Source organism: Canis lupus, chromosome 12 (assembly GCF_011100685.1).
Source record: "Canis lupus familiaris isolate Mischka breed German Shepherd chromosome 12, alternate assembly UU_Cfam_GSD_1.0, whole genome shotgun sequence".
Taxonomy (NCBI): domain Eukaryota; kingdom Metazoa; phylum Chordata; class Mammalia; order Carnivora; family Canidae; genus Canis; species Canis lupus.
In genome coordinates this window covers 15,906,498-15,925,585 of record NC_049233.1, presented here as the reverse complement: position 1 = coordinate 15,925,585, position 19,088 = coordinate 15,906,498, and the positions used below count along the sequence as shown (strand labels likewise).

Below are 19,088 nucleotides of genomic sequence, written 5' to 3'. Positions count from 1 at the left end.
TTCCATATACCATCAAATACTTTTAGAGGCTACAGGGGAAGCTGAGAAAAGGGAAGAACACCTGAACCCTCATCCTCAGTTAGATCAGCTGATCTTTGACCTGTTTTACTTATGGGGACTTTGCAGAATTATGTTTAAATGTTAACAAGTTCTATTATTACTTTGTATTTTTAAAATGTTAACATGTTTTAAAATTAAAATAACAGTTCTAGAAAATATCTCTACCCCAACAGGAAATATGGATTTCAATTCTAGCCTCTGCCTTTTAAGAACTGTATGATCTTAGGTTTACCTCTCTGAACCTTTATTTACTTCTTCAGTTAAAAGAAGAGAGGGGCGGGCCCTAGGTCAGTGACCTTTTACATTTTATTTTGCTCTAAAAAGCCACTTTCACTTAGGATCTCACCATAGACCATTACCGAAGTTTCAGAATTAAGAGAATGACTTTAAAAATCACCTATTCCTAACCCACTGGTTTTATTTATATATCAATCTCAACCCTAATAGTGATCCATCCGGTTCCTCTGAAAAGTAAATACACATATAGATACACTCCAGATCCAAAATAACTTTTCCTAATATTTTTGCCTAATTTACCCATTTGACCAGATTTCTATCCTTACATTTTATATATATATATTTAATAAATTATATATTTATATAATTTCTATAATAAGCCTAGGAAACAAATTTTCTAATTCAAGTTTTTTGCAGAGAGAAGAGAAGCACTATTATTGAAAATTTCTTTGAAAGCATACTTCCTTATACCAGAAATTTGTCAGTTTACATCTCTACTTGATAGAATTTGAAAGAATTCTTTACATATGTGTTAAGTAGTTTTCAAAGAAGAAAACAAGGACTACTTACCCATGATCCTTTTTCAGTGCTTCTACAATGCACAGCAATTCAATAATCTGAGCTCTAAGTTCATCCAAGGGGTTTTTTTTCCCATCATCTGATTCTACTTTAGCTTTGATTTCTAATGGAGTTAAAAAAGCAGCTGTATTTGGTTTCGAAGCACTTGAAGGTGTTGAAAGGTACAGAGATGGCTAAAAATAAAATAGAAAATGTTCTTGTTTTATTTGTATTTATATTTATGTTTAGGTACCAAAAAAAATTATAGCAAGGAGGTAAGTAATACTTCAAGATAAATGGTAACTTTGAAAATGGAAAAAGCAGTTTGATATTCACAACTGGTGAAAACACCAAGGAACCAAAGAATAAACTTGAAATCACTAGGAGTTTATGTGAGAAATGTCAAAGGATTTATTAAAAAGTGGAAAAGAAAAGAAAAACCTATTAGATTTATCTTATGAATGGTCTGCCGAGAGGAGCACCTATAGGCAAGAATATATCAGCATCTTTTTAAAAAGATTTTATTTATTCATGAGAGAGAGAGAGAGAAAGAAAGGCAGAGACATAGGCAGAGGGAGAAGCAGGCTTCATGCAGGGAGCCTGATGTGGGACTCGATCCCAGGACTCCAGGACCACGCACCACGCACCACGCCCCGGGCTGAAGGCAGGCACTAAACCACTGAGCCACCCAGGGATCCCCTATATCAGCATTTTTTAGGTGTTGCTTTGTTCCTACACATTAAATAGTCATAGAATATCCAAAGAGTTTCACATAAAAGTAATCATGAAGAATTTAGTAAGTCCATGGAAGAGGCACTAAAATGAATCCATGGCCTGATGCCCTTTTTTTACTATTTCACTAAAATAACACGAAGTAAAATTTCAAATGACTGTTGACAAGTTGAGAGAATCAGATTAAATGCATCTGATAAACTGGAATAGTAACCAAATGCCCTTGGAATGAATTTGAGGAGGAAACATGAATTTCTTAAATATAAGGTACGTATAGGCTGTGATAATACCATCTTAAGTAAGAACAGAAAGAGTTTAGAAGTCTTAACCCCATGCAACAAATGGAAGACTCCACGTATACCACCACTCATTTCAGTATATATTCAGTGGTCACTGTGGTGCCTAACACCAAGCTAGGTTAGGAGTAAACAAATGATGGCTTCTGGCCTAGAGAGTGTATGTTTAAAGGGAAAATGAACAAGATGAATAGATCTATCCCTGCTTTAAAAAATATGAAATGTGTAAGCCTTTTATTACTCATTTAAAGTAAACTCTTGTAAAAAATGACCTACAGAGGACAGTGTAACTTTAGTAACTCAAAAATTTAGTAACTGAAAAACTAGAGGAATTTTTTAATTTCTTAGCAGAAGAAATAATTTTTAAAAGATGCTTTAAAAATTTCAGTTTCGGTGTTCACAAAGAATTCTACAAATTATACACATCTTAGGCCATAATATCCCTCACCTTTGGAGAGTAGCTTGAATCCTTTTTAAATTCAGACGGCTTTAAGTTGGCACTATCTTCTTCTTTTGGTAACTTCAAGGTTTTTTCTGGGCTTTGGGTTGGCTTAACGATTTTTTTAAAAACCAAGAAACAGAAAATACCAAAGAAGGAAAAGGCAATAAACATTTGGATAATAAACTGACTTTTATCACTGTTTTCAGTAGCTACTGTTCTAGATATTCCATTATTGTTAACAGGATATTACACAATTTCAAGCTAAATAACACACTTGCATATCTTGAAGGTAAAAATAGCCTGCCTCTCTCATAGCAACAAAAATTTCTCTACTTCAGTAATTTAAAAGTACTGTAGCAGTTAAGAGCTAATATATTAATAATAAAGTACTACCAGCATTCCAGGCAAGGTATAGAAAGCACACAAAGAAGCTACACATTTAGATACACATTCCCCACGATTTCAGAGGAAAAGAATGTTCTTGTTCTTTCCTAAGGTGAATATGTACCACTCAATTCTAACTATTGTTCTTTGCTGGGTAGATTACAAGATACCCTGACCCCTTTTGACCCTGTGCTATGTGCCGATTGTCTCAGAACAGCTCTTTATTCTTGATTCTGTAACTTTCCATTGCAACCCTCTCTGAAGTGAACATGACCCCACAGTTCTCTAAATGTAACCAACTATTTGCCACTTAAGTCTAATAGCTATCTTCCTGATTTTTAAACTTTGGTGGAGGCTATAAATTCTCCATCACACTCATCTTTAGAAGGATTCTGGATCTGCTAAATTCTCTGTGTTTTACAAACAGGAAGTTGTACTCACAGAATGTCCACCATTGAAGCGTCCAGGCAACCTTCTTCCAGGCATCTTCGGTCTGTTTGCAGTAAGATGTAGCAAGTTTTCTGAGGAAGCTATGTCATCAAAATTTACAATATCTGGAGAACAGAATTAAACATATCTCCTAAGCAATAACTGTATATTTTAAAAGATAAAAAAAAAAAAAGTTTCTGGATGTCTAACAAATTACACATTGAAAAGAATACCACTTAGGACTCACAAGTTAACCTGTGCTTTTCATATGCATTTGGAAAACAACACTCACCCTTAAAAACAAACATCCTCTTTACCTGATATATTTTATAGCATAAGACTTTACTAAACAATAGAAAGTTCATGTTTCCAATAGAGAAACCTCAACAAAAGTTCTCATTGAAAGCTACAAATCTGAACCGGAAATTACAGTATCATAAAAAAGTTGTCATCTGAAGTTCTTGCTTGTAAAAAGAGATGACCTACTTCAACTCATAAGTAATGACAATATATCAGAAAATTAACACATAAAATATTTTAAATTTCAAGTCGTATCCTAATATTCAAATTTAAGTACTCAACTGTACCTGATACTTTCCAATGATAATTTAATGGATCTTTATATATTTATGTATGTATATACATAGTATTTTGTAGATGGGACTCAAATTGTTCATAGTTCACTGAACTTTTGCTTAGACATCAGCATGTATAGGAACTATGAGACAGTTCTAAATCGAAGGCAAATAGGTTATCAAAGAAAAATGCTACAAAGATCATTTACTTGTTTTCCCACCATCAAAGGCTGGTTGACCTTCGATCCAGTAACTTGGCTTAAAGAAAGATCTATGTAATTAGTATCTCTGAAACAACGACATATAATACCTTCCCTTTTTCTAGATGATCCAGAAAACCTTGTTGAAAGAGGCAATCCTTAATTTTGAAGCCTAGAAATATCTAAGTGATACAAGAATCCTAAGGATAACTCCAGACACTTCACTGTCAATACAATCTTCCTTTAGCCCAGAATCCAAACTACAGATATTAATCACAGCTGAGATACTCTGTAAGGCAGCAGATATCTTTGGTTTAGTCTTTCAGGTACAGGATTAATTCTGTACAATCCCACTGCCTAGATGTTTATAAAGCTTTCTGTCAAATACTTAGATATACAAACTCAGTGATCTGTTATTTATTTAAAAACATCTAAAGAGAATTATTATTATTACTGCCCTCAAAGCTTATTCATCAATTTTCACATTCAAAGTAATCAATTTAGAAAAAAATGTCAGGGGTAAAAGGACACAAAGGTAAGGCATAGGAAAAAGTATCAGTGTTTGGCTTTGTGTTTTATAACAAATTTAAGTATTTGTTGACCTCTGTTAATTCTTTTCCATCCTCCCATTCTGGAATTACTTTGTGTGATCTATCTTTATCTAGTATCTACTCACCAGGTTAACACATCACAACAGGCAATCAATCGAATGTGCTCAGCCTAATTTTGGTTGAGTCTTTTGATAATTGCTTATAAATAATTATATAACAAATATTAGAAAGAGACACAGTGGCTTTAATGGAAAATGCATTATATAATGTGAAAGGTCTTGAATTTAAATAGATTTTAAATATTTCATTTTATTTGCAAATTTCATAAAGAAAATCAGTATTTCGAAAGATGTTAAAATATGCTGTCATTGGAAGGGTTGAAAATTGCTTTTAACATTGATAAATGTGTACTGACAACCTATTAAAAAAAAAACCTTGAAAAGTATAATCCAATAATTTTGGCCTGTGAAGATTATTTTCAAATGCATATTTAAGCAACGTCCAGAAAAGAAAAAGAAACAAAAACATAGGAAGGGATGAAGATAAATGAAATTGAAAGGATAAATAAATGGTAGATTTATAAATTATAGATCATGCTCATGTAAAATGCCTTCCATATGTCCAGTTTTGGGCTACAACACCAAGACAAATAATTTTACTATTCTTAAACTCTCTCAGGTCCTCCATTTAAGGCATTAGGTTAGTAAAATAAAACAGTGCACATTTTGGACTCATGATATATTTGAACACATTTAAAATTTACCTAAGAGTGTTAACAGTGGATTTATACTGTACACATGGCATGAAAGGCATGACAATCACTTAACTCTCACAATTACATTGCCTCTCTGTCAGCCATTTTGATTTCTACACATTACCTAAGAAGACATGGAATTTTAAAAAGTCCAAATGAAATCTCAAATTTTGGGAGAAAATAAACTGACTTTTATGGTTTTCAATTTAATTTTTTTAATCAAAATATCTTAAACTAATCAGGAAATTTTTCTCAACATAAATTTCATTTTATTTTCAAATGGAAAACCAAAAGGGTTAGAATAGACAGACAAACATGTACACTTTTAGTACAATTACAAAGAAAAATCAATGTGCACCACCTATTTATATGGAATATATTGTTTTGATGTCTTTTATAAATTGTCATCTTACCAAAATGGTGAAAGGTAGGATAATTTCCTGACACGTAAGAAGGGAAACATGGCAAACAGGCTAGGAAACAAAATCTGGAAAGAAAAGTCAAGGATAGGAATGTCTAGAAAAAAGACTAAATAAAAAAAATTATTTTACAAAGCAGGAAAAAGGAACAGTTGTAGAATGAATAGAACCATTTCAATGTTTAGCATATACCTAGTGCAGTTTATCTAAACTTACATAGATGTGTATTAGATTTTAGATTTATGCTTTTGTCTTTAAAAAGAAAAAATAATTAGTATTAATTTCAATATACCATAAGTAGAAAAAAGCCTTTTTAAAATTACTAAACAGCAAGACAGCTTCAAAAGAATGTTTTAGTTAAAAAATTAGAGGTTACACTAATAATAACTCATTAATATAGTTATAACTAAAACTACCTTTCATCAAGTTTTAGTCTTCAGCATATGAAACTAATTACAACAAAAGAGGTAATTTTAATTATATGATATAATAAAAGAAAAACATGGCATAATATTTTAAGTAACTCACTATAAAAATACAACTTATACAACATTTAAAATCACATAATCCATAAATGAACCTTCAATTATGCCTTATATGATGCTCTATAAATAATTTTAATCTCTGCCCTTATTCTCCAGGTAAATTTCTACATTTTGGGGTGTGTTTTGTTTTGTTTTTGTATCCTCGTTTAGATATAGACTCATTTTTTATAGTGTGTACCACTCAACAGGTAAGCATCTTACTAGATAAACTCTACCTTAAATTCTTTCTGGAAGAAATAAATGAATAAATATTGAGAAAATAATTCAAACAAAATAGATCAACTATCAAACAAAACAAAGAATGTTTCACTATTTAACAATGTTTTGGGATCAAATAATATATATCTCTAAAATTTCCTTTTAACCCCACAATAATTTAGCACAGAAAAACAAGCAAAAGGATAAAATACTACACTATAAGAATATTTCATCAGCTGTGCTTTCTCAATGTAATAGGTATGTTACTACTAAATTTTCTATCTTTTAAGACTAATGTGTAAACCAATTTTATGTCCCAAAGAGCTTACTATTTTAGAAATATTTTCACCATGTGAACTTTACAGTTAACCAGTCATGGCAGTGAGATTATCCTAAACCAATTTTTGATGAAGTGTTTGAAAAAGAGGGGGAAAAAAATTAAAACATGATTCTAACAACTATGCAATTTATAGTATTATCTTGTATTTAAGAATATATACTAAGAGACATTTATTTTCAAAATAGCTTATTAATGGCTTTATATACAGGATAATCATATCTGAGAGTAGTGTCAGGAATTTATATTCTTTATGGGTAAGAACAGAAACAGAATGAGATGGGATTAACAGAGGAAAGGAAAAGAAGGGGAAATAACACTTTATAACATCTTCCTATCAAGTATTCTAGTAGGTATTATAGACATATCAGATCATTCAATTGTTATTTAACTGAGAAAACAGATTAAGAAACAAGACAATGATAAGTGAGCTATTAGCTCATTTATAATTATTACTTATAATAACTATCATTATTAAATTAATTTAAAACCCATGTTTTTAATAGTAAATAGCAAAAGTCAGGGTGCTTACTACTATTCTCATCACCTGAAATTACTATTTTATGTAATGAGACTCTAAGAAGATTTTCGTGTACATTTTAAACTTTCTGAACATGTTAAAGGGCTAGTTTCATACACTATTTTAGAAATTGGAAACCTCAAACTGTGTCAAAAGTATAAATTAAAATATGCTTTAACCTAATGCCAAATTTGAGGCTGTATCTGTTGCAGAACAGTGTTGTTTTTAAGGTGTCAATATCTAAAAAAAAGAGTTTAAACATTTTTAAATTTTTTTTTTAATTTTTATTTATTTATGATAGTCACAGAGAGAGAGAGAGAGAGGCAGAGACACAGGCAGAGGGAGAAGCAGGCTCCATGCACCGGGAGCCTGACGTGGGATTCGATCCCGGGTCTCCAGGATCGCGCCCTGGGCCAAAGGCAGGCGCTAAACCACTGCGCCACCCAGGGATCCCCGAGTTTAAACATTTTTATATTACAAATCCTAAAAACATTTCAATAAAAACTTGAAATGAGGAATAGCCTGAGTTGAGGATCAGAATAGGAGCTAAATGCTATCAGTAGTCAAGCCTTTTGTCTTAGCATACCACTTGTGCTTAAAATAGTAATGGGATATAACACTTGCTCAGCAAATATTTCTAATAGACACACAATTTCCAAAACTTACAAACATATCTTATTTTATTGCACTTTGCAGATAACTATTTTTTACAAACTGAAGGTCGATGGCAACCCTGCGCTGATCAAGTCTAACAATGCCATTTTTTCCAATAGCATTATGTACCTCTGAGTCACATTTTCATAATTCTTGCAGTATTTCAAACTTTTTCATTACTATTATAAATGTTAGGGTGATCAGTGACCCTTGTGTTACTACGGTAACTGGAATGAACTGTGCCCATGCAGAATGTTGAACTTAATTTTTTTTGTTGTTGTTGAACTTAATTTTAAGAGTTGTATATATTCTTCTTTTTCTTTTAAGATTTATTTATTCATAAGACAGAGAGAGAGAGAGAGAGGCAGAGACACAAGCAGAGGGAGCAACAAGCTCCCTGTAGGGAGCCCGACTGGGGACTCGATCCCAGATCCTGGGATCATGCCAAGCCGCGACACTGAGCCACACAGGCATCCCAAGAGTTGTGTATATTCTGACTGCTCCATGAAGAAGCTGTTTCCTATCTCTCTCCCTCTCTCTGAGCCCTCCTATTTTCTCAGGCACAATAACATCAAAATTGGGGTAATTCATAAGCCTACAATGGCTTTTAAATGTTGAAGTAAAATGAAGAGTCACACATGATCTCACTTTCAATCAAAAGCTCTGAAATGATTAACCTTAGGAAAGCATACAGAAAACTGAGGCAGGCCCAAAGCTATGCCTCTTGCAGCAGTTAACCAAATTGTGGACACAAAGGAAAAGTTGGTGAAGAAAATTAAAAGTGTTACTCCACTGAACACACAGATGATAGAAAGCAAACAGACTTATTGTTGATAGGGAGAACGTTTCAGTAGTCTGCATAAAAGATCAAACCAGGCACAACGTTTATTTCCTTAAGCCAAAGCTTAATCCAGAGCAAGGCCCTAACTCTTTCTGTGAAGGCTGAGAGAGGATAGCTGCAAAAAAAAGGTCTGAAGCTAGAAGCTAGTTCATGAAATTTAAGAAGCCATCTCCACGATATAAAAGTGCAAAGGGAAGTAGCAAGTGCTGATGTAGATGCTACAGCAAGCTATCCAGAAGCTAATTAATGAAGGTTGCTTCACTAAACAACAGATTTTCATTGTAGATGAAACAGCCTTATAGTGGAAGAAGTCCTATCTGGGACTTTCATAGCTAGAGAGGAGAAATCAATTCCTGACTTCAAAGCTTTAAAGGACAGGCTCTCTTGTTAGGGACTAATGCAGCTGGTGACTTTAAGCTAAAGTCAACACTCATTTACCATTCTGAAATTCCTAGGGCCCTTAAGAATTATGCTAAATCTGTGCTCTATAAATGGAACAACAACAAAAAAGGACAGCAGCACATCTGTTTACAACATGCTTTACTGAATATTTTAATCCCACTTTTGAGACCTAGAGTGCTCAGAAGATTCTTTCTAAAGAATTACTGCTCCCTGACAATGCATCATTACCCAAGAGCTCTGATGGAGATGTACAAAATCAATGTTTTTATGCCTGCATAATATAATACATAATATCCATTCTGTAGTCCAAGGACTAAAGAGTAATTATGACTTTCTTCTGACTTTCAGGTCTTATTATTTAAGAAATACATTTCATAAGACTATAGCCACCATGGATAATGATTCCTCTGATGGCTTTTGACAAAGTAATTAAAAACCTTCTGGAAAGCATTCACAATTCTAGATGCTATTAAGAACATTGGGGATTTATCGTAGAGGTCAAATAGGAGTTTGGAAAAAGTTGATTCCAGCCTTCATTGAATACTTTGAGAGGTTCAAGACTTCAGAGGAGGAAGTTAAGTGCAGATGTGGTGGAAACAGCAAGAGAACTAGAATTGGAATTGGAGACTGAAGATGTGACTGCATTTCTGTAATCTCATGATAAAACTTCACAGATGAGCAGAGAAAGTTGTTTTTTCAGATGGAAACTACTCCCAGTGAAGATGTTATGAAAACTGCTGAAATGACAACAAAACATAGAGAAGAAGGGGATCCCTGGGTGGCTCAGCGGTTTAGTGCCTGCCTTTGGCCCAGGGTGCGATCCTGGAGTCCCAAGATCGAGTCCTGCACTGGGCTCCCGGCATGGAGCCTGCTTCTCCCTCCTCCTGTGTCTCTGCCTCTCTCTCTCTATGTCTATAATGAATGAATGAATCAATGAATGATTGAATGATTGAATGAATGAATAAACAAACCTTTAAAGAAAACATAGAGAAGAGTATATAAACTTAACTGATAAGCAGAGGCAGGGTTTGAGAGGACTGACTGCAATTCAGAAAAAAGTGCTACTTTAGGTAAAACATTATTAAAACAGCATCACATGCTACAAAGAAACTGTTCATGAAAGGAGGAGTCAATTGATGAGGCAAACTTCATTGCTATCTTATTTTAGAAACTGCCACAGCACCTCAACCTTCATCAGCCACCACCTTAATTAGCATCCATGGACATTAAGTAAGGCAAGACCCTCTAGCAGCAAAGATTAAGACATGCCAAAAGCTCAGATGATGGTTACCATTTTTTAGCAATAAGGTTATTTTTTAGTTAAAGTATGTACATCTTTTTAGTCATAATGCTGTTAGTATTCTGTCCTTACGTATGTCTCAGCTTCTCTAAATGTACTTATTTATGTGAAGGAACAAAAAAAAAAAAAAAAAAAAAAAAAAAAAAGGCCAGGAATTAGGAATTTACAAACCGTTTCACAAGACCCCTTTGTTTTGTTTTGTTTTGTTTGTTTTAAAGATTATTTATTTATTTATTCATGATAGAAGAGAGAGAGAGAGAGGCACAGAGACACAGCCAGAGGGAGAAGCAGGCTCCATGCTGGGAGCCTGACGCGGGACTTGATCCCGGGACTCCAGGGTCACGCTCTGGGCCAAAGGCAGGCACTAAACCGCTGAGCCACCCAGGGATCCCCACCTCTCTGTTTTTTAATGAAGAGCAAATAATGGTTATGGATAAAAGTTAAAAAAAAAAAAAACCCAAATTTACAAACCAACAATAGTTTGATATTATTACCTGTGTTATTTCTACTAGAAATTTAAGAAAGGAAGCAAAGCTTGCTGGTTACTATATATAGAAGAGCTTTTTAAAAAGTGAAAATTTGGGATCCCTGGGTGGCGCAGCGGTTTGGCGCCTGCCTTTGGCCCAGGGCGCGATCCTGGAGACCCGGGATTGAATCCCACGTCGGGCTCCCGGTGCATGGAGCCTGCTTCTCCCTCTGCCTATGTCTCTGCCTCTCTCTCTCTCTCTCTCTGTGTGTGTGACTATCATAAATAAAAATAAAAAATTTAAAAGAATAAAAAATAAAATAAAAATAAAAAGTGAAAATTTATCTTAATTAACTTAATTTTTTAATAATTTCCACAACCTGGACACAACCAAATAAAGCAAATGGTCAAAATTGATACAAAGCAACAGAAAAATACAGAAAATATATAGGCTCTCACTAAATATTACTCCTTCAGTTTCCCAAAGAGACTCATCAAAATCTAAGATTTTTGTGATGAAGACTGCAGAAAACTATAGAAATTCAGAAGATAATATAAATGGATTTCTTGCTTCCAAATTTAAAAGTGTGTACTTAATCTTTTTTCCTTGATTATTAACTTTTGAGTAATACAATTACAATTTCTAGCCATATTTTAAATCAAAGAGATAATAATAAGAACTGACGGAGCTATAATTTTTACCACTTATGTTAATAAAACATAAAGGATATTTTTAAAATACATTTTATAAATAATTTTTTTGTTTTTATTTCACTAACAGTAAGTAACAATTTTCACCAGGTAAAACACACTAAATTTATTTGCATGAATGTCTCTAAAATAAAATCAACATCTCACTTTCCAGAAATTATAAATGAATATGGTTTCAACCAGAACAAGCAGGATCCAAATATATAATGAAAGAATCTATAAAACATTCAAATTAAAAAACTGAAGGAGACCATGCATAGGTCGGGGGTTTTGTATTAGAAAAAAACAATTCAGGGATCCCTGGGTGGCGCAGCGGTTTGGCGCCTGCCTTTGGCCCAGGGCGCGATCCTGGAGACCCGGGATCGAATCCCACATCGGGCTCCCGGTGCATGGAGCCTGCTTCTCCCTCTGCCTATGTCTCCGCCTCTCTCTCTCTCTCTCTCTCTCTCTCTCTCTCTGTGACTATCATAAATAAATAAAAATTAAAAAAAAAAAAAAAAGAAAAAAACAATTCAGAAAAATAATAAAATCACCTGGCAATTTTCAAAAGGTAGTAAGTAAGTAGCATGTCTTACAATAAAGTAACAAAAAAAGCTAAGTGTAATAATTGGTCTTTAAGTGAGAATGTAAATATGAAATGTTAACACAAAGGCTAAAAATATTAAGACATTAAAAGTTTTAAGAGTGTCATGAGCACTTTATATAAGGAGTTCTTCTGCTTTATGTGATCATGGATACTTGATGTGTCTATAGCTTAATTTCTTTAGAAACAAAATAGCACCAGCCTTTTAGAGTTACCATAAAAATAAAATAAGAATATATATGAGAAAGTGCTTTGAAAATGTAAAAGAACTAAAACCAAATGCAAACTACTATACAATAGCCATTACCACAAAGTAATGATTGTGCTATACTTTTAATATTGAGATTTTTTTTAAGATTTTATTTATTTATTTATAAGAGAGAGAGAGAGAGAGAGGCAGAGACACAGGCAGAGGGAGAAGCAGGCTCCATGCAGGGAGCCCGGCATGGGACTTGATCCCGGGGTCTCCAGGATCAGGCCCCAGGCAGAAGGCAGCAGCGGTAAACCACTGAGCCACCCCCGGGGCTGCCCCTAATATTGAGATCTTTATCAAAACTTCTATTTCAGGTTTTCCATTTTACAACTAAGAGGTATAAAAAAGACCAAGAGACAAAGATGACTGATGGGTTCAAAAGTCCTAAAACTAAGGAACTGAAAAAATAAAGCTTGCTGATACACATACAGAGAGAGACTGAGAGAGAGAGAGAGAGAGAGGCATAAAAGGCATATTTTCCTGAATTAGAAACAAAAATACCTGGAAATAGAGAAGTAAAAATAATCTTCGATATAATCTAGTCCTGGCACTGATAATCTATCTCTTTATCCTTCAACTTTTAAAACTAAAATGTACTCATATCTACCTGAGTTAGGTAGTATGGACACTGCATTATAAAGGGACAGAATATATGACAAATGGATGATCTTTTCATCCGTTTCTCAGTCCTTATGTGAATCAGGTATTTTGTTCATTTATCTTCTTTTAGTTTTATTTTTCTATTTTGGCTTCACAGATTTTAAACAAATTTCAATTAATTTCCACTGTATCTATCCACACATAAAATGCATACAAATTTCTTAAATAGTTTCTGAAAACTATATTGGCAAGTTTTTAAAAATGTACCAGTTTTCTACATGTTAACTTACCTGTTTCTTTAGAGCTCCTAACTGTAAATGAATCTAGGTCTACTGATTTTGGTCTAAGTGGTAATTGTTCAGAATCTAGCTTTGGTTTTGATAATGGCTCAGTTTCAAATTTTGATGAAATGGTAGATACTTCCCCATTAATCCTGAAATGAGAAAATCAAACATATGTAGAAATCACTTGTATGTGAATAACCATTTTTTAACATTGTGAATTAAAATAACACTAAAGATATTATAGCACAGTAGTTTTTCTTTCTGTTCCACAAAATTACTCCCATAAACATAAACTTCCAAAATAAGACTAATCAAAATAAAATCAGAAATGTAAAAAACAGCCTAATAAATGTGTATTCATTCATCTAGTATGAACATGAAGTTAACATTTAACAGAGAATCATTAGAATCTATAGAAAAAATCTGAAAAACAAATACTTCAAAAATTATTTTAACACTTAGAAAAGCAGTACAGCAATTTATGTCAAAGGAAGGTAATCAATAAACTAAATTAGGTAAGTTACCTAAGTTAAAATTACCTAAATTAAAACTAGGTAAAACTTACTTGGCTATAGGAGGTGGTGGAGGGACTGGTTTTTCAGGTCGCTTTGGGTATATTGTCCCAGGAGATCTCAATAAATTATTGGCTTTGGTGGGTGGAGTAGGCTTCTTAGGTGGGACTTGTGGAGCTGCTGGTTTAGAAGGTTTCTGTTCCAGTACTGATTTTTCATCTGATTATTTAAAAATATTTAATAAATTATTAATCAAAATTATTTAGGTTTTTTCTATTTCTTACAGCTAACATCAGGCTGGAAACGTGAAATAGAGACATTATTTGTGGATGTGTACACGGTTTTTAAGTTATAATTTAATAAGCTCAAATATCTAAAAACACTTGCTTTGATGGGAAGGAGGACCACTAACAAGGTTCTGAGCAACAATAATGCCCAGTTCTTATGTCTTCCCAGTATCCTTTGCTTTAAGGGGTGGTATACTACTCAAATATAAATCACATATGATTTTACTCTATGCAGAGGTCAATATTATCTACACTTAAACCCAGACTACTTTCAGAGACTAAATTATAATAAACTAGTGACATTTAATATACTTATTTAAATAATCATGACGACAAAGGAAATATCAAATGTTAAGAAAAAACAGGCTAGCCTAACTAATCACAGATAAGAAAATTACAGGCTTGTAATCCTCACAATTGTACTAGGAATGTATTAACACAATTTCATTTTTTCCAGTTTATTAACACTATGAATAATTCTGTGAATTAGATAAGAAAATATGCTGGAAATAAACACTGGGAACGATTTTAAGCCATGTTAATAAAAACAATTTTGTCACCCAAAAGGCATGGCACTATACAGAATGACATACTTAGTCCCTGGATCTTTCCAGTACTAAGAACAAGTATTAAAATTGATACATATGTGTGACTCTTAAATACAGAGAACAAACTTGGTGGTTGCTGGAGGAGAAGTGGGTGGGGTAATGGGTGAAATATATATTTTTTAATTGACATAGATGCACACATACTAGATATTCATGATACAACAGTCAGCAAAAATGTGTCTAACACATACATGTAAAAATAAGAAATTCTTAAGTGCAATACTGAATAACTTTCAAAATTTACTTGGTCTTTGTAAAGAATGTCTATCACAGGACCACAAATAATTTCATGAGATTTCATATCAATCAGAAACTGATTTAGGAATCTTGAACAAAAATTCCAAGCCATGGGTAAACCCCTCATTCAAAATTGTTAGATTTAATCTAACAATAATGAAAATACAAATTACCATTATTTTAGTTTTATCATTTATGTATAGCTTCCTTGGATCACTTGAAAATATAGCTTAGTCTATTAAAACCATGGTCATCATTTGGTACAAAAATCCACTTTCATATGGCCTTAAAGTAAACAATGCAGCATATAATTACATGATAATTATACCATCCAATTCTAACTATAAACCAACAGAGCCATCTGTATCAAGGATAACACTCAATCAAACGTAAAAGTCTAGAAAATGTTAAGAAAGATGTTTTTAGGGGATCCCTGGGTGGCTCAGCAGTTTAGCACCTGCCTTCAGCCTATAGCATAATCCTGAAGACCTGGGATCGAGTCCCACACCGGGCTCCCTGCATGGAGCCTGCTTCTCCCTCTGCCTGTGTCTCTGCCTTTTTCTCTCTGTGTCTCTCATGAATAAATAAATTAATCAAAAAAATTTAAAAAAAAGAAAGATGTTTTTATATAAAATACCAGGAAAAATAGTGAAGGTTAAATAGAAGTTCACTGATTAATTGAACATATTTAACAGATATGTAACAGCTTGAAACCAATTCAACTCTAGTTTATTCTAAAATAAAAGAACATATTTAAATATTCATGGAAATCAAAGGTGACAAATCTAAGATTCATCATTCCTGGTACAACCACGACTAAATCAACAATAATATGTTGATTTATTATATAATATATGATGGCAATGTATTTGGATACTAGGTTTTATTTACCTTTATTGAGATAAAATTTACCTAACATTTTAAAGTGAACAATTCAGAGCCATTGAGTACATTTACAATACCCTGCAAGCACTACTCTATCAAGTTCCAAAACTCTTTTATCACCCCAAAAGTCTGGTTCCCATTGTTCAGTTACTCCTCATTTCTGTGGTATATCTTTTTACTTTCTTTGTAATGTCTACCTTTGGTGCACACAAGTTTTAAATTTTAATGAATTACAACTTAATAATTTTTTTTACTTTGTTTTCTGAGCTTTTGGTGTCAAATCTAAGAATTCACTGCCAAACCCAAGGCCATGAAGATTTAGCCCTATGTTTTCTTCTAATAGTTTTAGTTTTATACCTCTTATATTTAGGTGAATGATCTATTTTCAGTAAAATTTTGCACATGGTATGAGGTTAGGGTTCAACTTCATTCTTTTTTATGTGGATATCCAATTGCACATAGGAGAATTTTAGGTTAGCTAGAAATTCATCAAAACCAAGAGGAAACTTAAAGAAAAAAAAAAGTATTTTAGTTTTCCAAATGCCCAAAGGAGGAAATATGTAAGATACAGATGTTATGATAGTTTTAGAGAAAATAATTAACACGTGTATGGAAAAATTTTTTTTACTGAAAGCAGCTAAAATATACGGCAGCTAACAAAATATAGCAAAATAACTGAAATATGCCCCATCTTATTTATTACAGAATATAAAAATACATTACTAATGCTGTATGTACTAAGTTCATCCATTTGTTAATGCAGATGAGGATTAGTTCCCCACTTCATGAATAAGAACAGGAAAACAATTCTCAAAAAATTAAAAATGGAAAAGACCAAATGATCTAATAATTCCACTACTAGGTATTTATCCAAAGAAAACAAAAACATTAATTAATGTTTAACAATAATTAATTCTAAAAGATATATGCAGGGAATCCCTGGATGGCTCAGCGGTTTAGTAACTGCCTTTGGCCCAGGGCGTGGTCCTGGAGTCCCAGGATCAAGTCCCACATCGGGCTCCTGCATGGAGCCTGCTTCTCTCTCTGCCTGTGTCTCTGCCTCTCTCTCTGTGTGTGTCTCTCATGAATAAATAAAATCTTAAAAAAAAAGATATATGCACACCTATGTTTATTACAGTATTATTTACAATAGCCAAAATATGGAACCAACAATCTCAGTGTCCATCAATAGGCAAATGGATATGGAAGATTGAGGGGTGTATATACACACACACAGACACACATACACACAGGAATATCATACAACTACAGAAATGGATACGATCGTGCCATTTGCGATAACATGCATGGACCAAGAGAGTATTATGCTAACTGAAATAAGTCAGACTGAGGAAGTCAAATACCATCCGATTTCACTCATAAGTGGAATTTAAAACAATAACAAACGAATAAATAAAAAGGAGAATCAAACCTATAAATACAGAGAACTGATGGTTGCAAAGAGGGGAGGGATGTAGGGCGTTGAGCAAAACAAAAGAAGGGGATAGGGAGATACAAGCCTTCCAGTTATAGAATGGGTAGAGTAAGTCACAGAAATAAAAAACACAGCATTAGGAAGACAGTCAATGATATGGTAATCGTGAATTATGGAAACAGATGGTAGTATGTATGTGGTGATCACAGCATAATGTATGAACTTGTTAAATCACTACACTGTACACTCGAAACTGATAGAACACTGTGAACTAAAATTATTTTTTAAAAAATAGAAAAACAAGATAATCATACTGGCCCCAAGGCATGAGTGGATTACAAGTGCCTAAGTTCAGACTGAAAAATCAAATCCATTCTTTATCAATGGTTACTCAGAGATGTGTTAAGAGAAAAACACAGTACTATCCAAAAAATAACAAATGACTTTTTTTTTTTTTTTGAGAGTGACCGCTTCTGCATGTGCAGTGTAAGGAATGGACAGAGGAAGAGAGAGAACTTAAGCAGGCTCCACATCCGGCACGAAGCCCAACACAGGGCCCAACCTCATGACTCTGGGATCATGTTCTGAGCAGAAATCAAGAGTCGGATGCTTAACCAACTCAGCCCACAAATGTATTCTTAGAGAGTCTACTTTAACATTTTTAGAAAATGTAAGGACAAAAAAAATTTACCCATAATTATCTTGCTGAAGCAGCTTAAATTGAGTATAACATACTTTCATACTTTGCTCTAAGTACAAAGCTCAAGAAATTATCATCACACAAACACACATGAATAACTACCACTCAGGCCAAGTACTGAACATTAGCTACTTTAAGTTCCCATCATGTCTCTTCCCAATTACTACACAACTGCTCCTACCCAAAAGTATCTTTTTTTTTTTTATAAGATTTTATTTATTCATAGACCCAGAGAGAGAGGCAGAGACACAGGCAGAGGGAGAAGCAGGCTCCATGCAGGGAGCCCGACGTGGGACTCGATCCCGGGTCTCCAGGATCACACCCCAGGCTGCAGGCGGCCCCAAACCGCTGTGCCACCGGGGCTGCCCCAAAAGTATCTTCTAGCACTCAAGATCACTTACGCAGATTTAAAGTTTACATCAGTAAAATCATAAAATTCATGTTGCTATATAGTATCTTGGTATGTGAATATACCTAAATTTATTTACTCATTGAACTGTGAATGGACATTTGTGTTGTATCCAAATAAGAGCCAATATAAATCATGCTATGATAAACTTTTCCCATTTGAATCTTTGGTGCACACACAGAGCACATTTCTGCTGGATATATGGTGAGAAGTGCCAGGGCTGGGTAACAGAGTATGAATATATTCACCTTAAATTCTTCAGATTAGATACAACAATTTGCATTCTCACCAACAGTATGGGAGTTCTGTTCATCTGAATTTTCACAAACATTTGGTATTGTTAATTTTCTTTTCAAAATTTCACCCATTTTGGTGAGAATCTTACCTTTGCTTTAACTTATATTTCCTTGCTGAGTAATGAAATTGGGTAACTTCATACTCTGATGAGGTTTCTATTCAAGATGCCTAACTACATTATCAAGCTTTTTCTTACTAATCTGCAGAAATTCATTATATGTTTTAAATATAAGTACTTTGTCATTTATCCATGTTGTAAAAAATCATTTCCTACTGTGTGGCAGAACTTTTCATCTTCCACATGGTGTCTTTGTAAAAGACATTAGGAATTTTAACATAGTCCAAAAAATCAATCTTTTGTCTTACAGTTAATATCTTATATATCCT

At 33.6% G+C, this 19,088-nt stretch overlaps 1 protein-coding gene across 2 annotated transcripts in view; it reads right to left on the bottom strand.

The window, feature by feature from the left end:
• Positions 1-19,088, bottom strand: part of CD2AP (CD2 associated protein) — a 146,056-nt gene that overhangs the window by 10,129 nt on the left and 116,839 nt on the right. For both annotated transcript variants that reach the window (XM_038554264.1, XM_038554266.1), the window contains exons 12-16: positions 13,897-14,062; positions 13,338-13,480; positions 3,151-3,263; positions 2,332-2,433; positions 868-1,049 (exon numbers count right to left, since the gene is read on the bottom strand). In XM_038554264.1, coding sequence (XP_038410192.1) covers positions 868-1,049; positions 2,332-2,433; positions 3,151-3,263; positions 13,338-13,480; positions 13,897-14,062 — 706 coding nt within the window. The remainder of the gene's footprint in view (positions 1-867; positions 1,050-2,331; positions 2,434-3,150; positions 3,264-13,337; positions 13,481-13,896; positions 14,063-19,088) is intronic.